The sequence below is a fragment of the Lithobates pipiens genome, unplaced genomic scaffold, assembly GCF_037356315.1.
Source record: "Lithobates pipiens isolate NorthernLeopardFrog02 unplaced genomic scaffold, aLitPip1_a1.2 Scaffold_35, whole genome shotgun sequence".
In the NCBI taxonomy this organism is placed as follows: domain Eukaryota; kingdom Metazoa; phylum Chordata; class Amphibia; order Anura; family Ranidae; genus Lithobates; species Lithobates pipiens.
In genome coordinates this window covers 23,007,217-23,029,375 of record NW_027507811.1, presented here as the reverse complement: position 1 = coordinate 23,029,375, position 22,159 = coordinate 23,007,217, and the positions used below count along the sequence as shown (strand labels likewise).

At 43.4% G+C, this 22,159-nt stretch overlaps 2 protein-coding genes across 2 annotated transcripts in view; both read left to right on the top strand.

Annotated features, from left to right (window-relative positions):
- LOC143955215 (uncharacterized) overlaps positions 1-22,159 on the top strand; it is an 89,472-nt gene that overhangs the window by 25,540 nt on the left and 41,773 nt on the right. The window lies entirely within an intron of this gene.
- Positions 1,831-8,688, top strand: LOC143956310 (uncharacterized). The gene is made up of 5 exons (XM_077466528.1): positions 1,831-2,346; positions 4,439-4,594; positions 5,773-5,919; positions 6,040-6,181; positions 7,701-8,688. Exons 1-5 carry the CDS (start codon positions 2,323-2,325, stop codon positions 8,654-8,656), a joined length of 1,425 nt encoding a protein of 474 aa, XP_077322654.1. The 5' UTR covers positions 1,831-2,322; the 3' UTR covers positions 8,657-8,688.

Sequence of the window (22,159 nt, the reverse complement as noted above, 5' to 3'; positions counted from 1 at the left end):
GAGAATTGTACAAAAACAAGATTGGTTAAACCCCCAAGTGCTTTTTTTACTAATACTTATTCCTTTATATTGGCTTTTGAAATTTACAAATGCAGCAATTTACAAATCCAATGAAATGTTTAGCGCTGGAAAACACTTTTGATAGATAAAAAGTGCATTTTGTATACAACTATATAGATCAGACCAAATGAGGAGGAATGAGGGACATTGCTCGAAATCAGGGACAGTTGGGAGCTATGGAGTTGGGAGCTGTGCCCAACGTTACGGGAGAAGGAGGCAGCGGAGAGATAAAAAATGAATTCTAACATAGGATGCAGTTATTAAAATCACAACTAGGTGGCGATCTCAATAATTGTGAGTGGACCGCACAGACAGGAAGTGATGTTGTTAGTTCTGGGTCAGAGGTGAGTCGGGAGGAAGTAGAGAGGAGACATTGCTGGAACTGGCAGCAGAGAAGGTAATAAGATATTATTTTATATTTACACCCAGTAACCCCCCCCCCCCCCCCCCGTCATGTCCGTCCTCTTCCTCCATAGTCACTGTGACGTCTTTTATCTCCAGCAGATGCTGTTACACTCATAAACACTTTGTATAGTTATTAAAAGGAGTCCTCACAATAAAATAAATACAAAGGTAGTAAGGATGAGCTCCGGCGTGTTCGCACAGCCCACGTGCAGAGCACGCCAGGAAGTCGGCACTGCGATGCGCTAATCACAGGCAGTGAGACATGAAAAATTTATTTTTTTCCCCCAAAAATTGCGTTTGAAAGACCTCAGTGTGACATAAAATATTGCAGCAATTGACATTTTATTCCCTAGGGTCTCTGCTAAAATATATATAATGTTTGGGGAGTTCCAAGTAATTTTCTTGCAAAAAATATTGATTTTAACTTATGAAGTGTCAGAAAGAGATTTAGACTTTAAGTGGTTAAACTTCCTGCATTTACAGTGTTTTAAAAACTTGGCAGACTGCCTGGATTTTTTTTTCTTTACACATAGAAGTTTCCCTTTGATCCAAGAAGGAAGTTGGTTACAGTGTTTCATTTTAAAAACTTGGCAGACTTCCCAGATGTCTCTCCGCTTGTTATATGAAAGAATCGGCAAATTCCGCAATAGGGATCGTCGGAGGGGTTGAATCGAGATCACGATTTTTTAAATGATTAATTGTGCAGCTCTACTCTCCAGGTCCATTCACACCTCAGGTGATCACGACATGGAGGTCATCTACCTGCTTATAGAGAAAAAGCGAGGAATATTATGGGAGATCACATGAAATTACTCTGACCTCTGAGCTTAAATTGTATCTAAACCAAAAGTTCTTCTTGTTTAGGATAAAGCAGAGGCTGGTTAGAAGCCGTTCAATAATTTATTGCTATGTCTCCCATTAGTAAGATTTAACTTCACTTCCTGTTCAGTAGACCGAACAGGAAACAAGAGGCAATCTCTTTAAAGAAGATCTGTCATTCCATTTTTTGCAGTCCTGTCCACTATTAGACAAAGTACATGTAGTACGTTCTCCCATGCTTTTAAAGTATAACTAAAGGCAAAATGTTTTTTTTAGTTTTGGATGGCGTGGAGAGGGATTAGGACACCTGTCAGTTGCTGTCTGTGTCCCCGTTAAGGAGTAAGGATGAGCTCCGGCTCGTTCGCATGCTCCACGTGCAGAACCCGCCAGGAAGCCGGTGCAGCGCTGCGCTAATCACAGGCAGTGAGACATTGCCCCGATGCGCGGCTGCAGAGATCAGGAAATGTCTCACTGCCTGTGATTAGCTCAGCGCTACGCCGACTTCCTGGCGGGCTCTGCACGTGGACCATGCGAACACACCTGAGCTCATCCCTATTAAGGAGATTCATCTTCACTATTTGTTCTGTTTACCATTTATTTAAAAGTGAAAGAAAATCCCAGCTTTTGGGTTGTCCCCAGAAAAATAATAGAGGGTGCATCTTCCAATGGGGACATTAGTTCTGGCGCCCTTGGGGTCCCCAAGTAATTCCCGTTATTTTCAGGGATTTCCTCTCACTTCCTGTTTAGCTATAGGACAGGAAGTGAAGGGAAATCTCCGAAACAGGACGCAGATGGCGAAAAAAAAAAAATATAACTTTCCCCTACTCTATCCAAAATGAATAAAAAGTTTTGCCTATAGTTCTACTTTAAGTGCTTTCTAACCCTAGTTATGAGGTCTGGCCTGCCCTCTCTGATCCAACCACAGTTTTGAAGGAGACAGTTGATTTATACAGGACATCCCCCATCACAGTGCCTCCACCTCACTGCCTGACAGCAGAGGTAACCAGTGCCAAGAAGATTCTAGAAGTCACCAAGAAAATGATGGAGCTGCTGACAGGAGAGGTGAGCGGTGCCGGGAATTCTGGGACATTATCCAGTAACAGACAAGGGATGTGTCTGGATGGTGACTGTATCATTGTGTGTGTCAGGTTCCTATAAGGTGTCAGGATGTCACTGTCTATTTCTCCATGGAGGAGTGGGAGTATTTAGAAGGACACAAGGATCTCTACAAGGACGTCATGATGGAGAATCAGCAGACCTAATAAATGATTATTATCATTTAATATACTATTTTTTCATTCAATATACTTGACTTTTTATCCACCTGGCTGCTTCATATAAAGCCCACTTTTTCTTGTATTCATATAGATAAGGATGGAGGCAGATGACCCTACCAGGTTATTGCCTCATTTAAAGTCCCAAACCGTTCTTTCACCTCTTTACGTAGTGTGTATACCGTATGTATATCTATAGATATATATATCTATTGTGACCAGGCTGCGTCATGTCATGGTGAAATAAGGGTTTGGTGGCACCCAAGGTTATCATCAATGCAGGTTGAGGTGCTCCAGGATGTGTGGCTTACTAGGAGAAAACTGAGCTTTCAGTTTTCTCTAGAACTGGCAAATCCTGGTACGGGTCCCAGAGCCTACAGCATGCTTTCTCAAACTTTTAACCCTAGAGGAATCCCAAAAAATGATTTTCATGTGTTCGAAGAACCCTTACTAAAACCAAATCATCAGGGCTCAATAGAAACAATGCTCCTGAGTCCTGATATTGGTGGAGTTGATACTGGAAGAATGTCCCCCTTAAAGTAGTGTTCAGAATGCCACCCTTAAAGGCAGCTAAAAAAATATTTGGTGTCATGCTGCTGGCTTTTCAAGTGGTGCTGAACCTTGAACTCTGTAGGCATCATCAAATAGGTGGTTCATCAGCCACAGCTCAAGGAACCCCTAGCAACCTCTGGAGGAACCCCAGGATTCCATGGAGCCCTGGTTGAGAATGGCTGGCCTAGAGGCTTTGTAGAGTATTGGGTGGGATGAAGCCTCCTTACCTGGGTTCATGTTTTGATGGTGACCAACGCCTGCTGATTGTGCACAGGCCTTATGATATGGAAGCTGACTGTGCTCCAAGGCCCCACCCTTCCAAGGAGACCAATGTGCTGCCATGGAACAGAAGGTGCAGAAACATACTAGGCATGCGTGCAGGGCTGTTTTTAAGGCAGGGCAAAAGGGGCAGCTGCCCTGGGCCCTGTCATTGTTGTGGGGCCCAAAGCAGCTGCCTCATACTTGCCAACTATCCAGGTTTAAATTCCCTCGTCCCTTGAGGTTTTGTGCTGTGTCCCGATATCTCAGTGTGAAGGCTACTAATGCTGCCCAGCTCTACCTTTTTGTTGTGTACAGATGACTCACCTGCAGACCCGGTGTTTACATGTAAATTACCGGCATTCATACGTAAATAGCTGTGGCCGGTGGCATTGATGTGTATATCTTGCCCCCCTGAGGTCATATCCACAGTAATCTCTAGCAGCCAATCAACAAGTAGAAATCATGTGCTGTAACCTCTAGCAACTAATCAGTGAGCCGTAATGTGTGCTGTAATCTCTAGCAACCAGTCAGTGAGCGGTAATGATATACTGTAACCTCTGGCAACCAATCGCAATAGCTGCCTGATCTGATTCAGTAAACTGATTTTGAGTCTAGCTGCTATTTATTGTATGTCTCGGGTGGAGAGCGAAACTGCATGAGTGGGCCCCAAGAAAAGTTTTGCCCAGGGTCCAATCAATGTTAAAGACGGCCCTGCATGCATGTTTGTTTGCACTGGCTAGGCTGACAGCTGGAGCTAGAGTTGATGCAGGAGCAGAGTGTGAACACCGTAGTGTTCTGGAATGAGAATTTTAATAGACTAAGATCCGGTGTAGCCTGAGTGGGGCTGCTAAATAACCAGGAGGCTACATTTTTACATTGAATGCTGGATGAAGCTGAGATCCCCATATGGGAATCCTGGTGTAAAGAACACTTTGTTAAATGGGCCTTAAGAGCAAATTTGGCAAGTTTGCTGTGTCCATAAAGTTTAATTCTTGGTGCCTAGTATATATTTATTTATTATAACCGGTCGTTGTCCTTAATTGTACTCTATCATCTTTGGGGTTTAGGGTAAAGAACTAAAAGACATCAAAATGAAGGTTAAAGAGGAAGAAGAAGAAGAGACGTTGGCGAGTGGAGATCAGCAGTCTATGGAGGAGGGTAGTCCTCTCTCGTATTCCCAGGATTCTATACAGGAAGATATCAAAATCTCTCCCCATGATCAGGTAGATTGGACTGAGCAATAGAAACTGAAAGTTATTTTGACCACTTGCTTACTGGGCACTTAAACCCCCCTCCTGCCCAGACCAATTTTCAGCTTTCAGCACTGATGCACTTTGAATGACAATTGCGCGGCCATACAACACTGTACCCAAATGAAATTTTTATCATTTTTTTCCCACAAATAGAGCTTTCTTTTGGTGGTATTTAATTACAGCTGGGAGTTTTATTTCTTGCTAAACAAACAAAAATAAAAAAATAAAAATCATTTTTAATAGTTTGTTATAAAATTTTGCAAACATGTCATTTTTCTCCTTCATTGAAATGCGCTGATGAGGCGGCACTGGTGGGCGCTGATGAGGCGGCACTGGTGGGCGCTGATGAGGCGGCACTGGTGGGCACTGATAGGCATGGTTAAGGTGGCACTGATAGGCACAGATAAGGAGGTACTGATGGGCACAGATAAGGCAGCACTGATGGGCACAGATAAGATGGCACGGATGGGTGGCACGGATGGGCACGGATAGGTACCACTGATAGATGGGACTGATGGGCACTGATAGGTGGCTCTGATAGGTGGCACTGCTGGGAACTGATGGGCGGCACTGATGGGCACTGGTAGATGGTACTGATGGGCACGGATATGTGGCATATGGGGTGCAGCACTGTTGTTGAGGCAGATTGTGGGCACTGATAGGTGGCACTGTGGGCACCGATAGGTGGCACTATGGGCACTGATGGGTGGCACTATGGGCACTAAGGGGTGGTACTGATGGGTGGCACTTTTACTTTAATTAGTTTGCACTGGCAGGGGGCAGGTGGGCACCGATGACTTGGCCGTGATCGGGACTGAAGTCAGCGCGAGGAGGAAAAATAGCCGATTACCAGCTCTGTTGTGATCACATGATCAGCTGTCATTGGCTGACAGCTGATCACGTGGTAAGGGGTCGGGATCGACCCCTTGCTCCGATCTATGATCAGGCGAGTCTCGTAGACTCGCTGATCACAGAGCGTGCCGGCCGCTCGTGCACGGGACGACGTCAATAGACGTAGTCCCGGCAAAGCAGGTCCGTGCTGTAGCCGTCATTCGGCTATAGCGCGGATCTCAAGCGGTTAAACTACCAGGTGACATATCTTCCTTGGAGCAACTTTCATGTTTTAATTTTTTATCTTTGGGGTTTAGGGTGAAAAACTGAAAGACCTCAAAGTTGAGGTTAATAATGAAGAGGAAATATCGAAGAGTGGAGCTCAGCAGTTTATGGAGGGTGGAAGTCCTCTGTGTTTCTGGGGTACCACACAGGAATATCACAGCTGTACACACCATGATCAGGTAGGTGGGACTGAGCAATAGAACTCAAAAATGATTTTAAACTGTAAGATGACATTCTTCTATGTAATCTCTTGTTATTTGCAGTAACTTTTTCCAGATGTTATATTTTTTGGGGTTCAGGGTGAAGAACTGAAAGACATCAAAGTTGAAATTAAAGGTGAAGAAGAAGAGATGTTGGTGAGTGGAGATCAGCAGTCTATGGAGGAGGGAGAGATGATTATGGAAGGTAAACAGGAGGAATCTTCTCTACATATAGAGACAAGTAAGTAAAAAACGTCACGTATTTTCATTGTACTTTTATTTTTTGCACATGTGTTAAATGCACATTTTGGGCCTGAAGATTAGTTAAAACTCCCAAACATATATTTTAACCACTTGACCACCTGAAGGTTTTACACCCTTCATGACCAGGAAATACTTCGCTATTCAGCATTGTGCTGCTTTAACTGTAAATTTCTCGGTCATGCAACACTGTACCCAAATAAAATATATATTTTTTTCACACAAATGGAGTTTTTTTTTCGTGCCATTTGATCATCACTGGGGTATTTTTATTGTTAATAATATAAATAAAAAAGACTGAAGATTTTGGGGAAAAAAAAAATATTTTTTACTTTCTGTTATAAAACATATCCAATCAAGAAATCTAATTTCTCCGTGGATTTAGGCCAAAATGTATTCTGCTACATGTTATTGGTAAAAAAATTGCAATAAGTGTATATTAATTGGTTTATGTGAAAGGTATAGCGCCTACAAAACTATGACATGTGTACTGGAATTTACGTAGCGATAGACACTATTCTGTAATGGTGGTGATCAATGACTTATAGTGGGACTGTGATAGTGTGGCGGGAAATCTGGTGTTACACTGACACTGGCCAACAAATGAGGAGATCCTGTACTCCATATGAAAGGTCCATCTCCATTCCTCAATGTGACATCATGTTCCCAACAAATGAGGAGGAGATACTGTACACCATATGAAAGGTCCATCTCCATTCCTCAATATAACGTCATGTTCCCAACAAATGAGGAGGAGATACTGTACACCATATGAAAGGCCCATCTCCATTCCTCAATATAACGTCATGTTCCCAACAAATGAGGAGGAGATACTGTACACCATATGAAAGGTCCATCTCCATTCCTCAATATAACATCATGTTCCCAACAAATGAGGAGGAGATACTGTACACCATATGAAAGGTCCATCTCCATTCCTCAATATAACGTCATGTTCCCAACAAATGAGGAGGAGATACTGTACACCATATGAAAGGTCCATCTCCATTCCTCAATATAACGTCATGTTCTCAACAAATGAGGAGGAGATACTGTACTCCATATAAAAGGTCCATCTCCATTCCTCAATATAACGTCATGTTCCCAACAAATGAGGAGGAGATACTGTACACCATATAAAAGGTCCATCTCCATTCCTCAATATAACGTCATGTTCCCCACAAATGAGGTGGAGATACTGTACACCATATGAAAGGTCCATCTCCATTCCTCAATATAACGTCATGTTCCCAACAAATGAGGAGGAGATACTGTACACCATATGAAAGGTCCATCTCCATTCCTCAATATAACGTCATGTTCCCAACAAATGAGGAGGAGATACTGTACACCATATGAAAGGTCTATCTTCCTTTATTCTTCATCTGATTTGTGTTATCATTTGGCCAGAGCTCTGGTAACCTGTCAAATGTGTGACTAACTTACATCACTCAATTAAAAACACCTTTAACATTTTATAAAAAATGTATTTTCACCAGATGGACAGTATGTTTCAGAGGGAAATTGTATATTACCTGCAGATTTTAAATCCGAAGAAAATAGCATTATACAGTCTTCTACAGGAGCAAATTCCATTATTAAAATGATACATCACCGCTCTTACAGTTTGAAGACATCAATGGATTCCTCTTATCCTGGGAAATCTTCTGATGAATCACATACTATGAATTCAGACATCAATCTTTGTTCTCCTAGCGTGGATAGAGCAACATATCCATCTAATCCCAAGGACTCGTCATTAGGCTATGAAGGGATTCACATAGAGGAGAATCCATACTCGTGTTTGGGGTGTGGGCAATCTTTCAGGAAGAAATCAGAACTTCTTGTACATCTCAGATCTCACACCAGCGTGACCTTTTCATGTTCGGAGTGCAGAAAATCTTTCACTGATGAAAAAGAACTTATTTTACACCAGAAAACTCACAAGAGTGAGAATACTTATTCGTGTTCAGAGTGCGGGAAATGTTTCACTGAGAAAAAAGGACTTCTATCGCACCAGAGAATGCACACGGGTGAGCGTCCTTATTCATGTTCAGCCTGTGGAAATTGTTTCACTAGGAAAAACGCACTTTTACAACATCTAAAAATTCACACGGGCGAGCGTCCATTTTCTTGCTCGGAGTGTGGGACATCTTTCACCCGGAAAGGAAGCCTTACTATACACGAGAGAAGCCACAAAGGGGAGTGGCCCTTCTCTTGTTCAGAGTGTGGGAAATGTTTCTGCGTGAAAGCCAAACTACTTGCACACCAGAGGAGCCACACTGGTGAGCATCCTTTTTGCTGTTTGAAGTGCGGAAAAACTTTTACATGGAGAGGAAGCCTTAATAGACACCTGGAAAGTCACAATGGAGAGCGTCCTTTTCCATGTTCAGAGTGTGGGAAATGTTTTATACGTAAAGAACATCTAGTCAAGCATCAGTTCACACACGTCTGATGATACTGTTAATAAATGTATGTTGGCATTAACCGGGTGGTTTTGTTCAGTCAACAAAACAACTGTGTGTACCTCTCTTCGTACCCACTGTCAAGGTCTGGGATCAGGCTCAGGGGGGCCAGTGGCTGTAACAGTAGAGAGATTCGCTCACTAGTCAGCTGGGTGAATACACAAGCAGATCCCCCTGGTAGGTGATGCAGGCTCACCCAAGGTGTAGGTTCTAAGCACTAGGTGGCCTTCACCAGACCTCCTGATGGGGTTGATGGGTTTCACTCCATGGTCATGCTAGGCCATGGCCCTCTGGATTGCCCCAGCAGTAGGGTCAGGTAGCAATCAAGCTGATAGGGAACAAGCAGAAGAGCAGTCAATGAACAAACCAAAGGTCAGTAATGAGTAGTAGCTGGAAGGTAACAGGCAGAAGTGTTGTCAGTAAACAAGTCAAAGATAGATTATGAGTGTTAGCGAAGATAAAGACAGCAGCAGGTATGCAGAGAAGTAACATATTGGCTAACAGTGTAAAGGCGTGGCTTAAATCAGGAAGTTCATTAGCGGAGCAAAGAGTTCAAGGTTCACCAGAAACAAGATACGAGGCAAGGTTGTCCAAGGAATTGGGCAGGGAGCTGTTCAGAACCTCAGATAAAGAGCCACAGCCAGACACGGCAGAGGTTCCAGGTTCAGATCTCGATCCTGACGCCCACTTTGAGGTGTCCCCATCTTTCGTTTTTTCAGTTGCCATAGTTCCTAATGTTTTTTCATAGGAACGGTTTCACACATGTAGGCACATCCATACGTGTAACGTTTTTTCATAGGAAGGGTTTCATGCATGTAGGCACATCCATACGTGTATCTCTCTTCCACTTTATTGGCTTTAAAGTAGAATTTTAGGCAAAACTTAACCACTCTTAACAATGCCCCCTCCCAACATGTAATGTCTGGGTGCAGTGAGGTCACCCATAGGCTCCTATGGCCCACCTAATGTCGCTGCTCCTTCCTTACAGTCCAATGATCAGCTAGATTTTCAGTCCAATGATTCAAACTGCGGCCCCTGGCCAGATGGTGACCCTTTGCTTGCCTTTATCTGGCCCTTGGGGCACTATTTCTCTCAGTGATATCAGAAATGGGAAACGAATTCTCCCACTGACACCAATTATGGAGCACTATTCCTCTCACTGACACCAATTATGTACATTTTTTAAACCCACTGGAAGACCAAGCCCATGGCATTGTTTCCTCCCACCAAGGCCATTTTCTACTCTCACTGACCATAGTCCGGCTCCCCTAAAGTTTTAAGGGCAGTGAACTGGCCCTTTGTTTCGAAAGTTTGGAGACCCCTGAGCTAGAAGGTAGTGGAAGGCAGGGAAACTGCTTATTTATTTATTTTAACCAAACAGGATTGCTTTATTAAAAAAATTAAAGCAGTGCAATGGTCCAACAAAACACACCTTGACATGGTCCTTACATGAGCACCATTAAGGTAGTATAGTGCAGTCCACTCGTGCACGATCCAGACAGGAAAACCAATAATATGAAAAGCACCCCACTTAGGTAGCAATTCCAGATACAGCAATGGTGCAGTTGAGAAGGAAAAATAAAAGGTGATGGGAGGAGGGAAGGAGAGGGCAAGAGAAACTGGAGGGCAGAAAAAGGTTTTTTGTTGCCCCCCGAGAGTAAGGAAAGCAGAGAACTTCCAACATCCAGTCATGCTGCTAGTTCTTCCAAGGGAGCCAAATTTTGTCATACTTCCAGGGACAATTCTGGTTAATATATGTCAATTTATGCAGAGGTAAGGTAGCACTGTTCATGGTCTCCCAGGATGGAAGAGCAGAGGAGTTCCATTTGCACAGAATCTCTTTTTAGGCATAATACAGTAGATAGGAGACCACCAGTTTACTATGATGAGCTCTCTGAGCATCATCGTGTATACCCAACAAGGCCAACTCTGAAGATACCGGAAGGCTCAGTTGCAACTGGGTGTTGATGAGGTCAAAGATATCCATCCAAAATGAAGATACCTTAAGGCAAAGAAAAAGAATAAGCAATTGTGCTGACTAGACCCCAACCGTTATTTAACAGGGGGAAAAAAGAGGACCAGGAGACTGGTAGGGAACACCGGGTGAGGTGGATGCAGATCCTCTCAGATTAGGTCTTGAGAAGTTTTCTTATGGCTTGATAAAGAGGCAGTCCTGTTGCCCTGAAACATTAGCCACGCCCCTTTACTTCCTGTCACCATCACCCTGCCGAGGGAGATGCTGTTTGGAGCTGCAGCCATCTTGCTGTACACGGAAACCGCTGTTGCCTATATTCCAGCCTGACAGCTGTACTTCCACCAAGAACTCTGCTTCAGCCAGCCGCTTGCCTGCAGAGCTCTGCAGCCTCACAGTGGTCCTGTGGAGGTCTATATGGGTTTATGACAAGACTTGATCCAGTTTTAACTAGTGAGTGCATTTTTATTGTCTTTTATTGTTTTTGAATAAATCACTACACCTAGATGGCAACACCCTCTTGTGTTTTGTTTTATACTTTAGGGGAAGAAGGAGCCTGGGTGGATCAAACAACGGAGACAAAGTGAGGAGCAGTCAGGATAGCTTCTATTTCTGTAGGTTCCCTACTCCTCAACTGGGTCAGCTTGGATGACTGGTGTCTTTGGAAACTGTGTCTGACCATATTCATATTTCAAAGAACCATTTGATGTATGGAAATACCCCAATGCATTTCAAGCTGGGATTAGTAGCGGTGTTCTTCAGGGGGTTCTTTTATTTCTATTAACCACCTAAGCCCCGGACCAATTTGCAGTCAAAGGACCAGACCCCTTTTTGCGATTCGGCATTGCGTCGGTTTAACTGACAATTGCGTGGTCGTGCGACGTGGCTCCCAAACAAAATTGCCGTCCTTTTTTTTCCAACAAATAGAGCTTTCTTTTGGTGGTATTTGATCACCTCTGCGGTTTTTATTTTTTGCGCTATAAACAAAAATAGAGAGACAATTTTTAAAAAAATGCAATATTTTAAATTTTTTGCTATAATAAATATCCCCAAAAAATATATAAAAAAACGTTTTTTTCCTCAGTTTAGGCCGATACGTATTCTTCTTCTACATATTTTTGGTAAAAAAAATCACAATTAGTGATTATTGATTGATTTGCGCAAAAGTTATAGTGTTTACAAAATTTGGTATAGTTTTATAGCATTTTTATTAATTTTTTTTTTTACTAGTAATGTCGGCGATCAGCGATTTTTATTGTGATTGCGACATTATGGCGGACACATCGGACATTTTTGATACATTTTTGGGACCATTGTCATTTATATAGCAATCAGTGCTATTTTAAATGCACTGATTCCTGTGTAAATGACACTGGCAGTGAAGGGGTTAACCACTAAAGCCCCATACACACTATCATTTTTTCTGCTGAGTTTTTCCTTCAGATTTACCAAAACCATATAATATGAGGTCAAACCTGAGGAGTTTCCAATTGTATGCAATCAGGCAGGCCCTTGTACTACATGGCTTTGGTAAACCTGATGGAAAAACTCAGCAGAAAAACTGATAGTGTGTATGGGGCATAAGAAGCAGTGTAGGGGTTATGTATGAGGTTATGTGTTTTTTTTTTTATTGTAGGGGGCGTGGCCTGGCATGTGACGTCACTGATCGTCCTTCCCTATAAAAGGTAACAGACGATCGGTGACAGCCACACTAGGAAGCACGGGGAGAGGTTTGTTTACATAGACCTCTCCTCGTTCTTCAGTTCTGTGACCCGGGACACCAGTGGCGATCGGGTCCGCTGGTCCCGCGGCCACGGTCATGGAGCTCAGGACTGGGTCGGGAGCGCGCCGCCGGCGGAGCGCTCCCGACCCACGGCTGGGCACTTAAAGCATCGCATACAGGTATGTGATTGTGCCCAGCCATGCCATTCTGCCGACGTCTATCTGCGTGAGGCGGTCCTTAAGCAGTTAATACAGCAAAATGGATAATTAAACTGGAAGTAAACCCTTCTATCGCTTTCAGTCAAGGGAGCCGCCATCTTGGCCTCTAATAATTCTTCAACTGCCATAATGCTGCACATGTGATCAGTTATGACACCAGCCATTGGATGGTTTGAAAGTTTGGTTGAGAGCACAACCAATGTGAACGCTAGCATTTCCGGCATTCCGGTAATGTAAGTGTTTTTTGAAACTGGGTTTACTCCCGCTTTAAGACATTGAATTCCATTGGTACATACATTTACAGGTATCTATACAGAAATCTCTATATATTTACCCTTTCCATCAGATACATGCATGTAAACCAGAGACTTTCATTAAAACCATCAATCTCCCTCAGAGATGATCCCAGACTCCTCCGCCCTGCTGCCCATGTCCATAAGAAACCTCCCGGGGTGGGGAGCGCGCGACCGGAGACCCTATGGGACCTACAAGCGGTCACTAAACTGCGAGGCTCCCACCATCCGGGAGAGAAAGTAAAGGGTTGAACCTAGAATTTTATTAAATTAAATAAATGATATTATGAAGCTATCGGCTACTTGTAGCTGCTGCCCGCACCGGTTAGGTTGTCCTGGTGGGGCCCGGAACGTCTCTATAGACCCAGCCCCCCTTGTGGAGTACAGTGAAGGAACCCAAGGAAGCAACCTCCAGACACACCTCTGCGTTAGATCAGGAATGAACAAACAGCCAACGAATGGTAACCACGATGACTGCCCAATAGTGAACTTTAAAGTTAGGAAGGTGGGAGGTGTAGGGTAGGCTTCGGTATTCAAGGAAGGGCGCCATTCCATATAAAAAGAAACTTGTATAGTGATCGATCTCCACAAAAAAAAAAAAAGACACCCACACAGAGCAATTTCAACATACATAGTTAAACTTAGGAAGGATCATCATCTTAAATATATTACTACAACCTAATAGGTTAGGTGGCGACTGGACCAGGAGGCACATCATTCCCCAGAGTAGCGAGAGGATATGATGCAAATTGTGGGCCAGAAAACTGGACAACTCCTGTGCCACCTGAATGCCCAAATACCGAAATTCATCCTTCCACCATAGCGGGGAGGGGTACACCATTGTCCGAGCATGGGAATCAAGGGGAAACAAAACAGGCTTGGTCCCATTAATCCAAACACTGAAGTAAGCTCTGAAAGTAATCAACAACTCCAAGGCTGCTACAAGGGAGGGGTCTGCGTCATGTAAATACAGGAGGGCATCGTGCACATAAGATGATGAGGCTGCATTGATGTGCACTGATCTGGCTGCGCTGATGGGCGCTGATAACCTACACTGATGAGGAGGCACTCTGGGGGCCCTGGGTTGAAGACCATTCCCAGGTTAGTCACTAATTTATCATTATTAGTACATAAGCATATACCGTACATGCCAGCAAAGTGGTGGTCTTGGATTTAGCCAATTATGCTGGTTTGGTTGATGCACAAGTACAATGTGCTCAGGAAGAAGAGCTACAAGAAATAAGGATAACCCTCTGATAATCCTTCCACATACCTGAGGAAGGGATCTTGAGTGGTCCTAAAACATTGCTTTTCTGCATGATCATAGAAGACTAAAGAGCTTTGCACCTTGAAACAAGCTTGTCGGTGTGCTCAACCACTTGGTCACTGCTCTACAGCGCGACTCTCCAGTTCTGGGATGGTGTCCCTGGACCTCCTCCCAAGAACGTGCTTCCCGTGTGCCCCCCCAATTCTGCCTCATCAGTGCATATCAGTGTAGCCTCATCATTGCCCATCAATGCTGCCTCATCAGTGCACATCAGTGTAGGCTCATCAGTGCCCATCAATACAACCTCACCGGTGCATATCAGTATAGCCTCATCAGTGCACATCAATGCAGCCTCATCAGTGCACATCAATGCTACCTCATCAGTGTAGCCTCACCAGTGCCCATCAATGCTGCCTCATCAGTGCCCATCAATGCTGCCTCATCAGTGCACATCAGTGTAGCCTCATCAGTGCCCATCAATAGCCTCATCAGTGCACATCAATGCAGCCTAATCAGTGCCCATCAGTGTAGCCTCATCAGTGCACACCAGTGCAGGTTATCAGTTCCATCTCATCAGTCCTCCTCGGTGCACATCAGTGAAGAAGAAAAAATGCTTATTTGCTAATTTTTATAACAGAAACTAAGAAAAACTTAAGCTTTTTTTTTTCTTTATTTATCAAAAAATAAAACCCCAGTGGTGATTAAATAACATGAAAAGAAAGCTCCATGTGTTGCATGACCGGGCAATTGTCATTCAAAGTGTGACAGCGCTGAAAGCTGAAAATTGACCTGGGGAGGAAGGGGGTGAAAGTGCCCAGTATTGAAGGGGTTAAGACATATTTCATCCAGGCCATGTCAACCCGTCCCGTACATGAGCTATATTAGGTCTTTAACCACTTCACCCCCGGAAGGTTTTACCCCCTTTCTGACCGGAGCACTTTTTACAATTTGGCACTGGGTTGCTTTAACTGGTAATTGCGCGGTCATGCAATGCTGTACCCAAACGATCAACTTTGTGGTTTTTATTTTTTGCGCTATAAACAAAAAAAGAGAGACAATTTTTGGAAAAAAAAACCAATATATTTTACTTTTTGCTATAATAAATATCCCCAAAAATGTTTTTAAAAACAAATTTCTTCATCAGTTTAGGCCAATATATATTCTTCTACATATTTTTGATTAAAAAAACAAAAAAAAAACACAATAAGTGTATATTGATTGGTTTGCACAAAAGTTAAAGCGTCTACAAACTATAGGAAAGATTTATGTCATTTTTTTTTATTTTTTACTGGTAATGGCAGGGATCTTCGATTTTTAGCGGTATTGCGACAGACAGATCGGACACTTTTTGACACATTTTTGGGACCATTGACATTTATACAGCTATCAGTGCTATAAAAATGCACTTATTACTGTGTAAATGTCACTGGTAGGGAAGGGGTTAACACTAGGGGGGCGATCAAGGGGTTAAATGTGTGTTCCCTCAGTGTGCTCTAACTGTATGGGGATAGGACAGAGTAGGAGAGGAGACATATCGCTGTTACTACTTACTAGGAACAAACAACATGTCTCTTTTCCTCTGACAGGACAGGGATGTGTGTGTTTACACACACAAATCCCCATGCTGGCGCTTGTGCACGCGATCGCTGGCCATGCGCATCGGGTCCCCCGCCATGCAGCGGGCACGCACTCTCTGCCGGCTCTTAAAGGAAACCCCGTACGGGTACGAGGTTTCATGCAGGGGTGCCATTCTGCCTCCGTAAATAGATGTGAGCCGGTTGGTAACCGGTTAATGACGTGGTGACAATTAGCCATTTTCCCTCCCCAGTGTCATGTGACTCGTTAGTGTTATGAAGTCTTTTTGACCCCAGATCTTATATTTAAGAGGACCTGTCATGCTTTTTTTCTATTACAAGGGATGTTTACATTCCTTGTAATAAGAATAAAAGTGACACTTTTTATTTTTACACTGTTTAAAAAAAAAAAAGTAAACGTAAAATAAATAAGGAAAAAAAATATATATACACACGCCCTGTCCCGCCGAGCTCGTGTGCAGAAGCGAACGCAAACGTGAGTAGCGCCCACATATGAAAACGGTATTCAAACCACACCTGTGAGGTATCGCCGCGATCGGTAGAGTGAGAGCGATAATTCTAGCCCTAGATCTCCTCTGTAACGCAAAACATGCAACCGGTAGAATTTTTTAAATGTCACCTATAGAGATTTTTAAGGGTAAAAGTTTGTCGCTGTTCCACGAGTGGGCGCAATTTTGAAGCGTGACATGTTGGGTATCAATTTACTCGGCGTAACGTTATCTTTCTAAATATAAAAAAAAAAATTGGGCTAACTTTACCGCTGTCTTATTTTTTAATTCAAAAAATTTGATTTAAAAAATAAAAAAGTGTGCTTGTAAGACCGCTGTGCAAATACGGTGTGACAGAAAGTATTGCAACGACCACCATTTTATTCTCTAGTAGACATGTGCATTAGTTTTCGTCCGAATGCATTTTCGTCCGAATTTCAGCTATTTTCGTTTTCGTTTTGACAAACGATAACGAAAGCACAGAATCCGAAAAACGAAAGATCCGACATAAATAAATGCTTTATTTTCGTTTTCGTTGTTACAACAGTTCGATATAGAATAGGAGATTCGACGTGACTCTGACAATAACAATCTGTGTCTATAGAACCTGTGGTCGAATGTGCCGCCGGAATCCCCGCAGTGTCTCCTCCGTGGAGACAGAAGATGGATGGATTCGCTGAGCTGATTCAGATGAGCCATCGCTGGACCCCGGAGAGATGATTGTCCGTCGCTGGATAGCAAGAGTGGATAACCACCGCTGGAATCTTTTTTTTATTTTTTTTTATTTTTAATAAAGGAATTTTTCAAAAGTGTGTTTGTCTTATTTAACTATTTTTTACACTTTCTTTGTGAAATGGTAGGGGTACTTTTGTACCCCCTTACCATTTCAAACGGGGGGGGGGGGGGGCGGGATCTAGGGGTCCCCTTGTTAAAGGGGGCTTCCAGATTCTGATAAGCCCCCCGCCCGCAGACCCCCACAATCACCGGCCAGGGTTGTGGGGATGAGGCCCTTGTCCTCATCAACATGGGGGCAAGGTGCTTTGAGGGGTCACAGACCCCCAAAGCATCCTCCCAATGTTGAGGGCATGTGGCCTGGTACGGTTCAGGAGGGAGGGGGCCGCTCTCTCGCCCCCCCCCCCTTTTCCTGCGGCCTGCCAGGTTGCGTGCTCGGATAAAGGGTCTGGTATGGATTTTTAGGGAGACCCCCACGTCAATTTTTTTATTACATTTGACGCGGGGTTCCCCTTAATATCCATACCAGACCTGAAGGGCCTGGTAATTGAATTTGGGGGACCCCCAGCTTTTTTTATTTATTTATTTATTTTTATCAATGACTTTCAATGAGTGTTCTCTGTATTACGGAGCCGACAATTCATAATAGCTGCGAGTGATTTTAAAGGAATTTTTTTCCTGCATAAATGACACTTTGTGCTGGGACAGTTCTAAGCACAGGAAACATGCGCCCCTTCACAGGCATACTATAGACACCCCCCCCCCGTACAACATTTAAAGGAATATTACACTTTTATTGTTTCACTTTAATCATTATTAAAATCACTGCTCCCGAAAAAACGGCCGTTTTTAAAACTTTTTTTTGCATTGATACATGTCCCCTGGGGCAGGACCCGGGTCCCCAAACACTTTTTAGGACAGTAACCTGCATATTAGCCTTTAAAATTACCAGTTTAGATTTTGAACGTTGGAGTCCCATAGACTTTAATAGGGGTTCTAAAGTTCACACGAAGTATGCTATATACTAGATCCGTCGAATCTTCTTAATACATTCGACAGACACCATAAGCCTTCGAAGACCGATTCGACCGTAATTCATGTGGATTTTCGGACAAATGCAATTTTTGAACGAAAAACGAAATAAATAAAAACGAATTTCGGGTGTAACTAAATAAATTAATTTTTCGGACGAAAACGAAATTCCGAAACAAAATATTTTACTCTGCACATGTCTATTCTCTAGGGTGTTAGAAAAAAAAATGTATAATGTTTGGGGGTTCTAAGTCATTTTCTATCAAAAAAAAACAAACAGTTTTTAACTTGTAAACACCACATCTAAAAAAGAGGGCCGGTCTTAAAGTGATTAATGGCTGCGTGTTGAGTTATTTTGAGGGGACAGCAAATTGACACTGTTATACAAGCTGTACACTCACTACTTTACATTGTAGACAAGTGTCATTTCTTCAGTTTTGTCACATGAAAAGATAGAATAAAATATTTACAAAAATGTGATGGTTGTACTTACTTTTGTGAGATACTGTACGTGCAACATAACCGAAGAGCGAGGCAGCAAGCAAAATATTGAAACATAATGTAGGCTGCAGTTATTTAAATTGCCACAAGGTGGTGATCTCATTTATTGTGATTTGTAGGCACAGACAGGAAGTGACGAGGATCAAGACAGGAAGTGATGTCATGTACAAACAAGACTATATAAATAATAAAGACGGGAAGTGAAGAGAAGACATTGCTGGGACTGGCAGCAGAGGAGGTAATAAGATATTTTATATTTACACCCAGTAACCCCCCCCCCCGTCATGTCCGTCCTCTTCCTCCATAGTCACTGTGATGTCTTTTATCTCCAGCAGATGACGATAGATATCCTATACTTTATAGAGTCTGTAATAGACTGAAATAAAAATGGACAGACGTATCGCTGCCCCTTCATTCCATTTCGGCTTCCACCCCCCGCAGAGAAAACATCCTCCGCAATCTAACATGGCCGCCATTGTAATCCTCTTACTCATATGCACCCCTCCCATTCCCCTCACACCCCCATCAGTGCTTATTTCTCCCTGGTCATCTCCTCACCCTGCGGGATCCCGGGCACTAAGCAACTATACCAGGGATTGACCAACCTCGGGTGCCAGGTCGCCATGGCGATAGGGTTGCCACCTCATCCCTTTAAACCCGAACACATATGAAATACACAGGTTCCGGGGCTAATTTAATGCCGATAAGGCACCGAGTGAGTTTAAGGACCATCTAATCAGCCACAGAACCTGTGTACTTCATGTGTGTTTGGTTTTAAAGGATGAAGTGGCAACCCTATGTGGCGAGCAGAAGTTTCGATCTGGCGCCTAAACTGCCGCCTGAATGCTCCCCGCGTGCAATAAATAAATACCGGTCCCAGGTCCTCAGATGGGCAAGCGGTATTTATCTCGGCTCCACTTGCCCATTTGAGGACCTGGGACCGGCATAGATAAGGAGGGGGTGGGGGGGAAGAGAACAGACACTCCCCTTCTAGTTGTCGACCTCGAAGTGACCTCACGTGTCAGTTTCCCTGGCCATCAAGAGGCCGGGAAAGAATGTGCTGCAGTGCCATGTGCATTGCATTCAGTGGAGCACAGGGGAGACTGGGGGGGGGGGGGCTTTAAGACCCTGGATGTCTCATTAAAAGGAACCTGTTACCAAAAATATTATCACATAGGGGACAAAAAAGAGTTAAGTAAAAAAAATTAAAAATTTTTTAACCACTTGACGACCGCCTACCACAGACATACCTGTACGTCATTTTATGCAATAGACACTGGGGGGGCAGACGCACGCGCTGATTGGACCCGATGTCCACCGGCCCACCCGCCATCGTTTAAGAAGGCAGATCGCCAGTCTAACAGGGGGAGAAGATGGAGATCTTGTGCTCCTGCTATGCAGGAACACGGATCTCTGTCTTCATCCAGTCAGACCATCCTCCCACACAGTTAGCAAGCACCTCCTAGGGCAGTGATGGCGAACCTTGGCACCCCAGATGTTTTGGAACTACATTTCCCATGATTCTCATGCACTCTGCAGTGTATTTGAGCATCATGGGAAATGTAGTTCCAAAACATCTGGGGTGCCAAGGTTCGCCATCACTGTCCTAGGGTATGTCGCTAGGAGGTGCTTGCTAACTGTGTGGGAGGATGGTCTGAATGGATGAAGACAGAGAACCCTTTGATCGCCCCCTGGTGTTAACCACTTTCTTGCCAGTGTCATTACTACAGTAACAGTGCATATTTTTAGCACTGATCACTGTATTATGTCACTGGTTCCCAAAAAAGTGTCAGGGTGTCCAATTTGTCTGCCACAATGTCGCAGTCCTGCTAAAAATCGCTAATCATCGCCAGTACTAGTAAAGAATAAATAAAGAAAAATGCCATAAGAATATCCCATAGTTTGTAGATTTTCTATAACTTTTGCACAAACTAATCAATAGACGCTTATTTGGATTTTTTATATTTTTTTTACCAAAAATATGTAGCTGAATACATATTGGCCTAAATTGATGAAGAAATTAGATTATTAACCACTTGCTGCCCGCCCTATAGCAAAATGACGGCTGCAAAGTGGTTTCAAAATCCTGACTGGGCGTCATATGAAGTCCTCAGGATTTTGAGCCGATCGTCTGCTCCTCTGACAGAGGGGTTCTGTGCTGATTGATTATCAGCGCAGCCCCCCTAGGATGCCCACACTGGACCACTAGGGACGTCACCAGACCACCAGGAATGGCCAGCACCAGGTATGCCACCCTAGACCACCAGGGGTGCCAGTCAGTGCCCACAATGGATGCCAATCAGTGCCCACAATGGGCATCACTGATTGGCATACATTATTGTTTGGCAATGATTGGCATCCATCAGTACAATATAATGCCGCCTATCAGTGCCCATCCGTGCCACCTATCCGTGCTGCCTATCCATGCCCATCCATGCTGCCTATCCATGCCAATCCGTGCCAGCTATCGGTGCCAATTTGTGCCACCTATCAGTGCCCATCCGTATCACCCATCAGTGCCACCCCACCTATCAGTGCCACATATCAGTGCCCACCAATGGCACCTCATCAGTGCCACTTCATTGGTGCCAACTCATCGGTGCCCATCAGTGCCGCCTTATCAGTGCAGCCCCATCAGTGCCCATCAGTGAAGGAGAAAACATACTTATTTACAAAGTTTTGAAACTGAAATAAAAATTTTTTTTTTTTTTTTTTTTTATAATTTTTTGCCTTTTTTATTTGTTTAGCAAAAAGTAAAAACCGTAGAGGTGATCAAATACCATCAAAAGAAAGCTCTATTTGTGGGAAAAAAAATTATAAAAATTTAATTTGGGTACAATGTAGCATGACCGCACAATTGTCATCCAAAGTGCGACAGCGCTGAAAGCTCAAAATTGGTCTGGGCAGGAAGGTGTTTAAGTGCCTGGTATTGAAGTGGTTAAAGAATTTTTATTGGACATGTATTATAGCAGAAAGTAAAAAATATTTTCATTTTTTTTCCAAAATTGTTGCATTTTTTTTGTTTATAGCGCAAAAAATAAATAAAATAAACGCAGAGGTGATCAAATACCACCAAAAGAAAGCTAAAAAATTTTTGGGGAAAAAAAAAGACAAAAATTTTGGGCACAGCGTCGCACAACCACGCAATTGTCAATTAAAGTAACTCAGTGCCGTATGGCAAAAAATGGCCTGGTCATGAAAGGGGTGAGACCTTCCGGGGCTGACGTGGTTAATTGTAAATAAATTAAAGCTACACCCAAGCACTTAAAATCCCCCCCCCCCAAAAGAATAAATAAGGTCTCCCCACATATACACACGCAGCAGGGCGCCTACGCCTGAAAACATTGATTGCGACACACATTACATATCGCTGGAATGAGAGCGATAATTCTAGCACCAGACTTCCTCCATAACACTAAGCTGATGACCTATAGGGGGCTTTCTAAAGCATCTCCTATGGAAAATGTAGGGTACTGACATGTTTAAGGTTGGACATGTTAGGTATTTATTTATTCGGTGCAACCTCAGCTTTTATATTTTACCCCCCCCCCAAAATGGTAATTTATTTTGTTTTTTGTGCCCCAAAAAATTTACTTTTAATGTGTGTTTTTTTTTTTTACTGAAGCTTTGTGGTAATATCGTGTGGCATAAAACGTTGGAACTGCCGCTATT